This window comes from Oculina patagonica, chromosome 11 (genome assembly GCF_052425735.1).
Source record: "Oculina patagonica isolate OP01 chromosome 11, crgOcupat, whole genome shotgun sequence".
NCBI lineage: Eukaryota > Metazoa > Cnidaria > Anthozoa > Scleractinia > Oculinidae > Oculina > Oculina patagonica.
Window position 1 is genome coordinate 12,919,236 of NC_135768.1, and position 13,963 is coordinate 12,933,198.

Consider the following 13,963-nt stretch of genomic DNA (forward strand, 5'->3'; position numbering starts at 1 on the left):
ACGTCGACTTCGTCACGAAATATCATTTGCAGAAATTTGCCAAAAAATGCTGGATTCCTTTTTACCGGCAGAGTGATTGGCATCCTTCTGGTTGATGACGTGTTACACCCCCCGGGGGGGGGGGGAGGTGTACAACCCTGTACAAGCTATGTAGGGTATGTGTGGCACCAAAAGGTAAGGTTTTTGAGCCGTCTTGGTCTAATCTCAGTGCGGCTTTCGAGACGGTAGACCACAATTTCGTGCTTCGTCGAGTCTTGTACCACAGAAAGGGCTTTTAAGTGGTTTGAATCGTACCTTTCTAATCGTTCGCAACGTGTTTTAGGGGGCTGTCTCTGACAGTTTAAAAAGTGCCACATGGGGCACCCTTAGGCTAGTGTCTAGAACCCCTACTATGTACGATCTACTCTATCGCACTCTAGCAAGCTACAGTGGAACCTCGATTTAACGGAGTGGCAAGGCACTGATGAAATTTGCTCGTTATATCGAGGGTTCGTTATATCGAAAACTTCGATATAACAAATTTGCGAAACTGAAAACAATCAAAACGTTTGTTACATCGAGGTATAGTTAATCAGTTTTTAACGCTGTTTTGTTGCAATATGCAATCTCTATTTTTCCAATTAGCCATGTTCAAAACGAGCAGGGGACTGGGTACGAATATTCAATATCGATTGGATTGAAAAACTGGGCCTGTCATCTGAAAGAGCATCCAAAAATTAGTAACTCAACCAAATTTGAGAGTTATTGGTTTAAACGCAAAGGCATGGAACTCTTTTAAAAATCGTTAAAATAAGAGAGCTTAGTATGGCTGGATGGACAGCTGTCCCTCCAATCCATACTAAGCTCTCTTATTTTAGCAATTTCTAAAAGTGAACCATACCTATGCGTTTAAACCAATAACTCTCAAATTTGGTTGAGTTACTATTTTTTGGATGCTCTTTCAGATGACAGGCCCAGTTTTTCAATCCAATCGATATTGAATATTCGTACCCAGTCCCCCGCTCGTTTCGAACATGGCTAATTGCCCATAATACACTTTGTTTGCCCCCCAAATTTTGCATAAACTATTGTTTTCAAATTCTCTTGGGAGGACTGCATATTTCCAAAACAATAGTTTATGCAAAATTTGGGTGGCAAACAAAGTGCATTATGGGCAATTGGAAAATAGAGAATACAGCATTTCAGGATATTATCGATTTCTGAAAATAACATTTATATATATACCCATAGATTTGGACATATGCATCTGTTACAGGATTAAATGACTTTCATATTTATTGGTCTGTTTCGCATTTATATTTTGTCGAGTGTTGACATTTTTTCATTTCTTCGTTATATCGAGGTACATTTTACGTTTGGGCTTCTGGATTGTGTTCGTTATAACGAGGATTTCGTGATATCGAGGTCCTGTTCCATACATTTTATTGTAACTCTGGACGGGCTGAAGAATATTGTTCGTTAAACCAAGGACTTCGTTATATAGAGGTTCGTTAAATCGAGGTTCCACTGTATTTGAGGTGATAAGGATGAATAAATGAATCACTTTTTTGCCCCCGCAGGGTTCCAGCCCAGAGGCCGAAACCCGAGGATCATGAATGGTACCGTGAAAATCGCGCTCAAAATCTCATAACTTGAAGTGGTAAAACCGTAAAAGACCGTCGTAGTTCCTGTTGTTCTTGGCTCAGCCTCGCCCTCGCGCACCACGTCTTTCGCGCGCTGTCGTCATGCTGACGCGTACATTCGCAGTTTGCTCGCTAACTGCAAGTAGTTTGTTTTTCGTCTCCCGCCCTCCTCTATATACCCCCTTTTTCTTTCCTTTTTTCCACTGGCTCCGGCCAGTGTGACTCATGCAAAGGGTCTCGCCGTGGAGTCAGTTTCCATAGCAACCGTCCAAGCACCTACCTCTCAGTCGGGTCCCCGCCTTCGCTTCGGGGGCTACTCCGCTGGTGCCTTAACCTGAGATCATGCCCTCCCTCCCTACTTATCACTCCGGGGAAGGTTCTTTTTTCCCTCTCCCTTTCGAAAAAAGAAAAAAGAACGCCTGATCGCAGGTTACTGGTGCCTCGCCCCTTTGCATCTCAGCCAAACCCGCTCGTTGCTCGTTGCGTAGCGTAAATTAATCATCAGCGGTATCTCACTGTAAAGGACCAGACTCCTTAGCGAGTTGTGTACAGCTGTCAGCAGTGAGGGGAAAATGAAATGTTTTTCCGGAAATTTTCCGCCTAACTTTTGGTTATCATGAATTTAAGACGTTTTCACTTTCTCATTTTATTTTTGTTTTTACCCAATCGTGAAGCATTCACGTCGGTGACCAAGAAAATCAAGCTAACTCAACCGACTGTAATGTTGATTTCCTTTGATGGTTTCCGGTGGGACTACATGGATAAAGTTGACACTCCGAATTTTGATTCCATCGTACGAAACGGAGTGAAAGCAAAACATCTTATCAACACTTTTGTCACGAAGACGTTTCCAAATCATCTTACTCTTGTTACAGGACTTTACGAGGAGAGCCATGGAATTGTAGGCAATACGATGTATGATCCTGCGTTTAACGAAACGTTTTACATCGGTTCGAAAGATTTCTTGGATTCAAAATGGTATAATGGCGAACCTGTTTGGATAACGAACCAAAAGGCTTGGAAGAAGAGTGCTATCGTCTTCTGGCCCGGGTCGGAGGTGGAAATAGAAGGGCAGTATCCTACTCACTATCTCAAGTACAATAACTCGCTTCCTTTCGAAAAAAGAGTTGACTACCTGTTTACTCAACTTGAGCAAGATGATCCTCCAAGTTTTTTGGCTGCTTATTTTAACGAGCCAGATCACAGTGGCCATAGATTTGGGCCAAATTCACCAGAGATCAAAACTGTTATCCGCAGAGTGGACAACATAACTAGATATCTGCTGGAAAGTTTACGGAAAAGAGGATTGATGGACCAGGTAAGCTTGTTGGACACTGAAGAAGGGTTTAAACACCTGAAACGTCTGTGTTCTGACACACAGCGGTCAAACGCAGCGCGCGTGCGCAGTTCAAGTGTAATTGCCGCCAAAATTTTCCATACAAAGTCTTAAATTTTCCGTAAACTTTTGCTTTAAAGCCAAAAGTTAACGCTGTCCCTGGAAAGTTAAGGTTTATACGCCGCTTATGGATTGAAAATTTGATAATTCATCTCCACTGAGTGTCCCAGCTTGAACTGTTCTTTCACTGTACTATTTCTTTAACAATTTCTTGCAAAAGTTTGCCCACTTTCGAGTCAAAAGTTCGAGGCGGCGTAAACCGGACGTGACGTCAATTTTTGCGTTTGACCGCTGTGAAGTGTTCTGATGAGACAATTTTGATACTTTTTGTTAGTATATACCACACAGTGAATAGTGCTTTACGCACGTGCTGATTGGTTAACTCGGAGGTGATTAGCAAAGTACACCTCCAAGCAGCTAAAGAGAAACTAACTGCCTTCGCGCGTCACTTTGTTTAGGGGAGCAGGGATGGCGCAGTGGTGAGAGCGCTCGCCTCCCACCAATGTGGCCCGTCACTTTGTTTGGGGGAGCAGGGATGGTGCAGTGGTGAGAGCGCTCGTCTCCCACCAATGTGGCCCGGGTTCGATTCCTCATATGGCGTCATATGTGGGTTGAGTTTGTTGTTGGTTCTCATCCTTGCTCCGAGGGTTTTTCTCCGGGTTCTCTGGTTTTCCTCCCTCCACAAAAATCAACACTTCTAAATTCCAATTCGATCGGGAATCCGAGGGCCACAGGTTTGTCAGTCGAAAGACTGTTACGTGCTACCCTCGTAAAATAAAAAGATGGTAAAGACGGTCAGTGATGTTTTGGTCCGCTAGTTATTCAGCTTGTGTGGTATATAGTACTAAAACAATGATTCACCTCAGTGTCAGTGAACATGGTGGATATTTACCTCACCACTTCGCGGCTTGGTAAATACCCACCACTATTCACTTCAACTTTGGCGAATAATTAACAATTATCCTGCGAAATCGTGTGGAATATCGCCTGATACTTAGCCGACGAGGCCGTATGCCGAGTTGGCTAAAATAAGACGATATTCCGCAAGATTGAGCAAGATAATTGTTTTATTATTCAACAAATTTTTAACAAAATACATTCCGCAGTTAGAAAAAGCTGGGGTTGTGCTGCATTTCGGATGAATGTTGACAACCTACCTATATTTAACAATTATCCTGCGAAATCACGCGGAATATCGCCTGATACTTAGCTGACAAGGCCGTAGGCCGAGTTGGCTAAAATCAGACGATATTCCGCAAGATTGAGCAGGATAATAGACCAATTTCGATATATTAAAATTCAGCCTAAAACAATAGACCTCATTACGAGGCTCCGGGGGATAAACTATAGAGTTTGTGGGGTTTATTCCCCGGAGCCTCGTAGTGATGTCTATTGTTTTAGGCTGAATTTTAATATATCGAAATTGGTCTATTGTTTTATTATTCAACAATTTGTCAAAGAAACACATTTTGCAGATAGAAAAAGTGTAATTTTGCAGCGCATTACAAGTCTTTGGACGAATTTTCGGAACCTACGTATATCGCAGGATATCTGTTACGTACGGATGACAGATATCGTTAGAATTTTGACCATTTATGGGCAGCGGGCGCATTTGTTGAATAATAATGTAGGATATCTGTTATGTACGGATGACAGATATCAATCAAATTTTGACCATATTTGGGCAGCACACACATTTGTTGAATAATAATTATTAGTATATACTAAGACAGTGGATAGCGCTTTTGGCGCGCGCTGATTGGCTACTCAAACTCGGAATATCCTTTGCTATTCACCTCTGAGCAACCTGCGCGAGAAAATTGTAATCTTTGAAGGAAAAGAACAAGTCAAAAGTCATTCTTTCGGGCTATTTTATCTTACTGTTTTAGTATATACTAAAACATCTATTCACCTCAGTGTCGGTAGCTAGTGGTGGATATTAAATAAGCCGCAAAGCGGCGAGGTAAATATCCACCACTAGCCACCTCAACTTAGGTGAATATTTGAATATCAACTCAATAATTCAATTAAGGGTGCGTTTCTTTGGGAAAATCCAAATCTGGATTCTTGTATCCAAAAACGGATTTTGCGATTATCAATATCCGAAAATGAAATAATATCGGATCAATGATCTGAAGAATCCGCACTGCGAGTGGATACATCAGATCAAATCTTAATCTGGATTTTAAGGATTCGTGATGCATGTATTTCTTTGGGAAAGGTTTTGAAAAAAGTACTTTGGCCCAGCGGTCTTTGCTGTGAAAATACAGGTTCGCTCTTTGTAAGTTTTCAGGTGCTTATTTCAATAAAAATACAAAAATACAAGAATAATTCACGATAAATGAAAACGGTAGCTTGATAGGTATGAAGTGTCATTTTAAACTGGATGCAAGTTTTCTAGAACAGCTATCGTATGCCTACGGAAGTTGTATCCTTTTGAAATTGTCACGAGCAAAGTTTGCACTGATCATTTTCAAACATTCTTCACTCTCAGATGCGTTTTCGCCACATTGGGCTTGAGGCTAAAGAAGAACTATTCCGACGTGTGGTTTTTGTGAAAGACTTCATATGCTGAGATGTTTTTAGCTAGAATACATTTGACGGAAAATAAATTTGTGCTGATACTTTATGTTCTGTGTGAAATGTGTTTACGGGGTTGTCATGGCAAAAAATCCATTTTCGGATTCTTTGTTTCTATGGGAGCAAAGTACCGTAATGATTCGATTTAGCGCCCTCCTTCCAATAAGCGCCCCCTTCCGAATAAGCGCCCCCCTTCGAATGTGTTTTTGTTAATAAGCGCCCCTATTCCAATAAGCGCCCCCATTCTAATAAGCGTCCTACTCTTATAAGCGCCCCTATTCTAATAAACGTCCCTATCGTGGATAACTGTCTCTACGGAAGTCATTGACGTCGAATAGATAAACTTATGAACATTCACTCCACCGTACAGGTATATATTTACTGCTAAAATGAACAATTCTTTTAAAAGTAACTGAACTTTTTGTTACTGTTACAGTTTCTGTTATTGTTCGTTATTTTAATATTTGTTAAGTTTTGTTTTGAACATTTGGTTGTTTCTCAAAAAATTAAATAAGCGCCCTGTCCCGAATAAGCGCCCTGTCTCTAATAAGCGCCCTCCCTTGAGGTGCCAAAAGTAAATAAGCGCCCCGGGCGCTAAATCGAATCATTACGGTATCCTTGTGAACTGAGATCAATGATCCAATTTTGGATTTTCCCAAAGAAATGCAGCTTAAGTTTCATTCGATTACAGCCATTATAAAAGTTGATGAAATTCTTGTCACCTGTGGGCTCAACTGCATTTTGACTACTCTTGCAACTTGAAAGGGGAGTCTCTGCAACTCAAATGTGATAAGTGGAATATTTGGTATATCCACAAAGTGAATGTACTCTTTGCATGCTCTGATTGGCTGACTCAGAGGTGATAAGCAAAGTACTATTCACCTCCTCTTGGGTGAATAGAAAATATTCATACCTCTCCCATGGAAGGTTTTAGTTTGAATTCATTCTGGCATTAAAAATCCCACTCTCAATTCCTGCTTGGGTTGGGTAGGGATATTTTCTATAAGTACACAATACAGCATGCGAGATTAGCAGACTAACTTTAAACATTTCTTTTGTCCTTCAAGGTGAACTTGATTATCACAAGTGATCATGGGATGGCAGAATTAAACAACTCTCGCATTATTAACTTGGACAAGTTTGTTCCCGCTGACTGGTACACACTCATTACTATCCCTGGAAAAGAAAACCAAGCATCTAATACATACTTCCATGTTTTACCCAAGGATGGCATGTTAGAAAAGACCTACCAACATCTTAAACGTATTCCTCACCTTAATGTTTACCTCAAGGAGGAAATTCCTGATGAATTCCACTACAAGCATAACAGACGTATAATGCCAATTTTAATTGTGGCAGATGATCAATGGACTATTGCCAAAAACATGTCACAAATGAATACACGTGGTAACCATGGTTACAGTAACAAGTATCCTGACATGCACCCTTTTTTCCTTGCTCAGGGTCCAGCATTCAAGAATAATTTCATCTCTGAGCCATTTGAAAATGTGCATATTTACCCTCTTATGTGTCACATACTTGGAATCAAGCCTGCACCAAATAATGGTTCATTACAAGCAATTCAACAGCTGCTCAAAAATGAGCCAGAGAAATTGACGCAGGATTTTACCATACTTGTAGTGGTGTGCGTTATTTCATTTTTAGTCTTCATGCTAATGAGCTATGGTATTGTGTCATTCTGTGTCAAAAATCATTGCAGAATGCGGCAGTATGGACATATTTATGATTTAGGAACATCAGACTTTGATTTGTAGGCATTTACAAATTATTGTTTATATAGCGCAAGTATATTTACTAGTTATTATTATTATTATTATATGTTATTATTATTATTATTACTATTATTATTATTATTAAGATCCTACCCACTTTACAAGTTATTGAGAAAAATAAAAATGATTAAAAGAGATTAAAAATCTAATAAATAATTACCCCGGTAAGCATATGCAGTTGAACCCCCCTATTTCAAACCGTTGAGGGAAACAAAAAACAGTTCGAAACAGCTGGAGTTTGACATAGCTGCTAGTTAATGACTTAAAGGCAAATCCAAGGGAAATGGGTTTTAGTTCGAAATAATGGGGAACTCAAAATAAATGAGTTCAAATTGTGGGGTTTAACTGTACTTACATGTTAAATTATATAAAATTAAATACATAATATGACAGAAAGGACTAAAAATTCATGTACTGTATTTCTTTATGGAATAGCTTTTCAGAGGCATGTTAATTTTACTTTTCGTACATAACAAACAATTATTCCAGGTGGCACAAAATTGATTCTCAAAACAGTGTACATCTGAACTTGTAATGTTATCACAGAACTAACATTTAGTTATTTTTCACATTATGTTGTGACACAATCTCTACTGAGTAAGGGGAGTGTTTTTACTTGTACATATTCCTTACCTGTGATCCCTCTCAAAATTAATAATCATTTTATTCCTTCCAACTACAATACAATAGGCAGTAAGAACATAGAGAATATGTGTCATCAAATTCTCATTAGAAAGATTAATAGAAATGTATGATGATTGCAAAGGAGTTTTCATTCTTGAATCAGTGTATTTGTCAGTGAAACACATTTCTAAATAGAACTGGTATGGTTAGCTAAACGGTACATACAATGTTTTTTTTTATATTCATTTCAAACACTAGAAAAGAGAAATACAAATAAAATGATTAACAATAGACTACTAGCCCAAGTGAATAGTGAAGGTGGCAGGTTGATTTTCGCTCATACAGTGTTGATAATGATGCGAGTAGTACAAATTATTTTAGTAGACACAAAGAGAATAAAAGTCAGGAACTAACAAATTATCTGAATTATCATGGGTATTTTTACAGCAAGCCAGAAATCAAGAATAATTTGCCTGTTAAAGGGCAATATGCATGCAATCGTGTTCTATCAGCAATTTATAGTAGAAACTCATCCATCTTCTATTGAAAATCCCTGAATCCGATTGGTTCTTGCTTTGTTTTCAGTGTTTTCTGTTTGCTGTTAGAACATGATTGTTCTGAGTGACGTTGCTCTTTTTAAAGACACTATTCTTGATTTTTGGCTTAAAAGTTCACAAAATTGTAAGTTTTGAACTGCAATACGTTAGAGTTTCTACTAAATTAACAAGTTCACTTGCCCTCGTTTTTCTGTGAGCGATAGTCAACTCCACTGCTCTTCGTTGAGTATTCGTTCACAGAAAACTCAGGCTCGTAGACAATGGTGAAAGAAGCAGGTTTGCAGATTTCTAGTTGAAAATGATGAGTGTCTACCACTAAATTTGATTTGCCACACGACAGTCTCCTTGTCGCTTAATCTATTTTATCTTTGGTTTGCACTGGAAAATCGCAAGAACTTCTCTTGTGTTTTTAGCAAGGACAGCCCTGGTGCTGTAGTTTATCTAAAAGGAAGTGCATAGCCAGACAACTTATTTAGCGTATAGAACTGAAATGGGTTTGTATGTAAATTGCTCGTCTTTGTGAGCGCTCCTTTAGAGCTTTAAAAATCCCATGACAGAGAATACTTTTAAAGGTAAAAAAAGAAAAACAACAACTTGAAAACGACATTGTGCCTTAAGTTAAATTTATATTTTCTTTAGTTACAAATTGGTTTTCTTTATTCTCAGTTTTTCGTATTTTAAAATAACCCTTTTATAGTAGATTGGCTTAATCATTGTTGAAAAAAAAACTTTTACTTACAAATATTAAAAACATTATAAAGACGATTTGAGCGCATGCTCATAAAAGGAGAGCTTAAAAAAAGAAAGCGAGCAGCAAATTTTAAAAGCAACTTTGAATATTTATAAAATAACTAAGATGACCCTCGCGTCATGATTGGTCAATAGCTGTTCAGATTATTTGTTACAGAATACCTCGTAAAAACACCCTAGTTCGCGCTTCTGTTTTCGTGCGAAACACAATATGTATTTTTATGTCGAGAATTTGCAAGCTACAAATTCCGTCATAACTCGCTTGCTAAATGCTGAACAATTTTTCTTAGTTTTTCTCGATGCTGACCAAAAATTAGCTAGGTCGTCTGTCTTGGTCTTATTTGACTAGCCGCTGAGAGCTTGACCGTCGTCGCTCCTCCCGGTAAAGTTCACGAACTTGGCTTGCTTCAGATTGTATTCCAACTATTTCATCTGTAAAAAGAAAGATTAAAGATACGATTTTCAAAGTGGTGGTAAGGTGTCGGTAGAGGGACTTTTTCTGCGCTTCTTACTAAGAAAGAACAATAAGATAAGCAGAGGCTGAGAAAATGTTGTTTTTAAATTTGTCTTTGGTTTAAATTTTTTCAAACCAGTTTGATTTTTATTCCCTTTTGTTTCAGATTATGCTTATGAATATAATAAAATTAAAATGGTTTTAAAAGTTTTGAACCAAAGATAAATTTAAAACACAACATATAAACATGATGTTATGGTTTAATAGATTTACGCGCTATTTAACTCTTGCAGGGAAGGCCAAAAAACAGTCAAAATTGACCACATTTGGTTTTTTTTTTTTTTCTCATTAAATATCGTATTAACCGAATAAGCGCCGCAGTAATTGAAAATAGCGTGTTTTGGTTGTCAGTATTCGTCTCTTGCTGAAGAGAGAAGTGGCGCTAGCTGTCCTAGCAAAGTTCGCGGCCTTCACAACATTAACAGAACTACGTATTGTAAGAATGTTGGATAGAAAAACTAATGGGCGAGCGGTAAGACAATCACTTTGAACTTCAAAACATCGCTTTTGATGGAAAGAAATGTCCAAGTTTGTTTTAGAGTTGCTTTGTACTGAGGACTTGTAGTGCAGTTTTAAGTAAAGCGGAATCCCTCGAATAAACGCCACATCTGGACTGCGACGCTTATTTGGGGGCGGCGCTTATTAACTTTTTTGCTCCAATTGCGGTTTGGGTGTGGGTTGGGGGGGGGCGCTTATTCGAGGGTGGCGCTTATTCGGGGGCGGCGCTTATTCGAGTAAATAAAGAAATAATTTACGGCTCAAACGACAGTATTACTTACCCAGGGTGGTGCCAGGCCTAGTTACTAGTGTACATGTGACGTAATATGCAAACAACGTCATCAGGTACCAGAATGCATCACGGTATTTCCTTCTTGTTAAGGGATACAGCCAAGGATTAACAACTGTGTGCAGAGAAGCCAGGCGTATTGCTGTGAAATCTATCAACTCATCAAATGACCAGCCACTTTGAATAAGCGTCACTCTTAGCTAAAAAAAATCGAAACTGCAGTTAACTCAAACTGATAAGAAAGCTGTTGTGGTTTAAATATCCTAAATGAAAACAACGACATATCTAAATGAAAAAATGAAAAAAGCAAGGATTTGAGACAAAAAAGCATAATGTTTACCGAGGTTACCCTAGAAGCAGATGAATTTTATTCTGCAGCTTTACTGAATTCCAAATCTTAGTCCAGGACCGTATCTGGAGGGGGGAGGGGGGGGCAGTTGCCCCCACCAGGAAAACTAAAAAAAACTAAGAAAACTAAGGAGAAACTAAACTGAAATAACCCAGTTGCCCCCGCCAGGAAAACTTGCCCCCGCAGACAGAAAATCCTAGTACGGCCCTGTAGTCGTATCAGCAGAAGTGGATCTAGGGAAGACACCTTAGATCTCAAACATCCCCCCCCCCCCTAACAGTCAAAGAACAGTCGTACTATAGCCAGGTTGTAGTCGTATTACCATCGTACTTTTGTCGTATTTCAGTTGTGAAGTAGTCGTGCCCAGTCTTTTCTCAGACCAGTAGCACAGCAGTTGAATTAGATACAGCCGTCGTACACTTGTTGCACTGTTATCTGGAACCCAGATCTTACTCTGTCTAACGCTGATAATTAAATCGATGAACCTGCCGCGACAGATTGAGTGAGACTAAGCGAATTGGATTTCAGAGCAATTCAAACGTCACTGAATTCTATCAAATGTACTCACCAGAAATAAACCCCAGCAACCAACAAATGACACTGCAACAGCACCGCTTAACTTAGCAAACTGAAGCTCCATTTTTCCAGAGCCGCAGTGATGATGTTCAATATTGCTTGTATTCGACGCTTCGGCATCTTCACGCGGCTTACTAATACTGTCTTGTCTTCGATGCGAAAGTCTTACCGCCATTATAACTGTGAGTAAATTACAGGACACAACGAGCACCATAGCACACGCTAACGAAGACATAAAGATGTAAACCAATGCTTGACCTTCAACTGTCTCTGAACCCCATTCAAACAGACAGAAAGTCCCAGGAAAGTGTAGTACATTTCTACTGACACCGAACGCCGGAAGTAAACTAACAGTAAGCACAGAGCATCCAAAACCAATGGATGCAATCTTGACTTTTTCCTTGTCGTAAATCATGTGTTTGTCGTAATAAAAAGGTTTATATAACGCTAGCAGGCGATCCACGCTCATTAAAACAACCAGCAGTATAGAGCACATAAATAAAAATGTTATAGTAGTGGCCTGGAAGTCGCAAGCCATGTAGTCTCCAATGTAAACTCCGAAAAAATACTTTATCAGCGACTGTGGGTACGCTAAGGGAAACACTAACAGATCTGTCCATGCTAAAAATAATATCAATACATTTGGTATGTTTCGTCTGTGCCGAAGAATTCTGTATGTGACAATCAAAACAAGCAGGTTACCAACAAAACCGATTAGACCAGTCAACAGAAGAGTTACGCCGCCAGCAAGAAACTGATCATCGCTGAATTCTTCCTGTCCAAATTCACGCCCATTCATAGCCAAGTGCGAGAAGATCTTGTTTGATTAACACCCTATTTTACCAACGGGCCTTAACTGACTGCTTGCGTGCAAACGATTATTTCTCCAACTGTAAACCAATGCCGAGTTTTAGCGTCGACTCTTTCGCCAGTGATGTAGGTGATAGATTCAAAAGCAGAAGCGTGTAAAATTTGGTAACAAGTTGAGCCTTATCGATATCAGGTTTGCTGTTTCCAAGGGCGCTGTAAGTCCCCACGCCTGAGAGCTCATAAAAGCATCCTACAGAACCCAATGTAGTGCTCAACAACTTGACGCTTAATGGGTCTCCACTCGACTAATGTACGCTTGAATGGGTTCCACAAATATCGTAAATTCCTTTTCAAACTTTGGGAAGAGTACGAAACTCTAACAGAAAATAGAGAATACAGAACAGAACAGTCGTTAAGTCTTCTGAGCTGAGCAGTCGTCCAGCTAAGGGTGTTGCTTGCTTGTAAACTTTATTTTTATATTTTGAAAGCCTTAAGCGGAGATGACCGCATTTCGCGCGGCGCGTAAATATAAACTGGTCACTGTTTATTAGCCAATCAGCTGTTAGCATTGAAGAGTACAGACGCACGAAAATTATGAGTCACTTGTGGCAACAGGTGGCGTGACGTCAACTGTTCATGTTTTACCGATAAACATATCGTACCTCCGTGTATTTCAAACCATCAAAGTAACAAATTGGAGCATAAAATAGAAACAAAATTATATTCTGTAGAAGATTGCGTAAAGTCCGCTCTAATCTTCTTCAACGATCGTATAGCGAACAGTGAAGAACAGCGGGAAAAAATGAGTGGTCACGCAGATATTTTAAACTCTGTATTAAACCGTAAGGAAATTAGCCTTTGTACATCTTGTTGAACACATTTTTAAAACGATTTTACTTGCTAATATTTCGCGAGTTTTAGTCATTTGCCGCAAGTGTCCAATTTTCAGGACTTATAAATACGTTTCTCTAATCGACCGAAGCCATTTCAGGGCCCAAAAGCTGTTATTTGCAGAATGTTAATCAACAAAGAGTTTTTGTTGATTTTAAAACTGAAGTGACACTGAAGTGAGCAAACCTTTCATTTATAAAACGTAAAGTCCTTGTTTTAGACCTAAAACTACACCGCCATTTGATAGAAATTCAATTCAGAAAATAGCTCTCGGGCCCAAAATGGCTTTGGGGGTTTGAGAAATGCACGCCAGGACTCGCGGAAACGGTCCGATACCGATCCGCCATCAATTAACTTAAGTCAGCTGTTTCTATTAGTTAATCATGCGCATTTGGGAATGATTCCAAAATTGCTGTTTTGCAGATCCAAAACTCGGACTGGATTGGGACCGGATAGAGTTAGACGCTGCGGATAGCAGCTCCCATTTTAAAACAACCAAGCTACTCACTTTGAAGAGACTTAAAAGAAATAAAGGCATGCAGTGCATGCAGAGGCGATGACGTTTCCCAAGGGGGTCTTAAATTATTTTCAGGATATTGTCGAAAATTAACGTATACTTAATAAACGTAGGTAACAACTTTTGTATTAAATAACTGGTCAACAAAAGTTTGCGTTAACTTGTTGCGTGACTTCCGATGTACGATACCAGGTACT

The 13,963-nt window shown here is 39.3% G+C and overlaps 2 protein-coding genes across 2 annotated transcripts; one reads left to right on the top strand and one right to left on the bottom strand.

Annotated features, from left to right (window-relative positions):
• Positions 1-2,194: 2,194 nt before the first annotated feature.
• LOC144630507 (ectonucleotide pyrophosphatase/phosphodiesterase family member 5-like) lies at positions 2,195-7,430 on the top strand. The gene is made up of 2 exons (XM_078488858.1): positions 2,195-2,940; positions 6,666-7,430. Exons 1-2 carry the CDS (start codon positions 2,239-2,241, stop codon positions 7,371-7,373), a joined length of 1,410 nt encoding a protein of 469 aa, XP_078344984.1. The 5' UTR covers positions 2,195-2,238; the 3' UTR covers positions 7,374-7,430.
• An 820-nt stretch (positions 7,431-8,250) lies between these two features.
• On the bottom strand, positions 8,251-12,804 carry LOC144630162 (prostaglandin E2 receptor EP3 subtype-like). Its single transcript, XM_078488456.1, has 3 exons — positions 11,541-12,804; positions 10,616-10,823; positions 8,251-9,754 (listed from the first exon to the last, which is right to left on the bottom strand). The coding sequence occupies exons 1-3, from the start codon at positions 12,345-12,347 to the stop codon at positions 9,660-9,662; spliced, it is 1,110 nt and encodes a 369-aa protein (XP_078344582.1). The 5' UTR covers positions 12,348-12,804; the 3' UTR covers positions 8,251-9,659.
• Between the last annotated feature and the right edge of the window lie 1,159 nt (positions 12,805-13,963).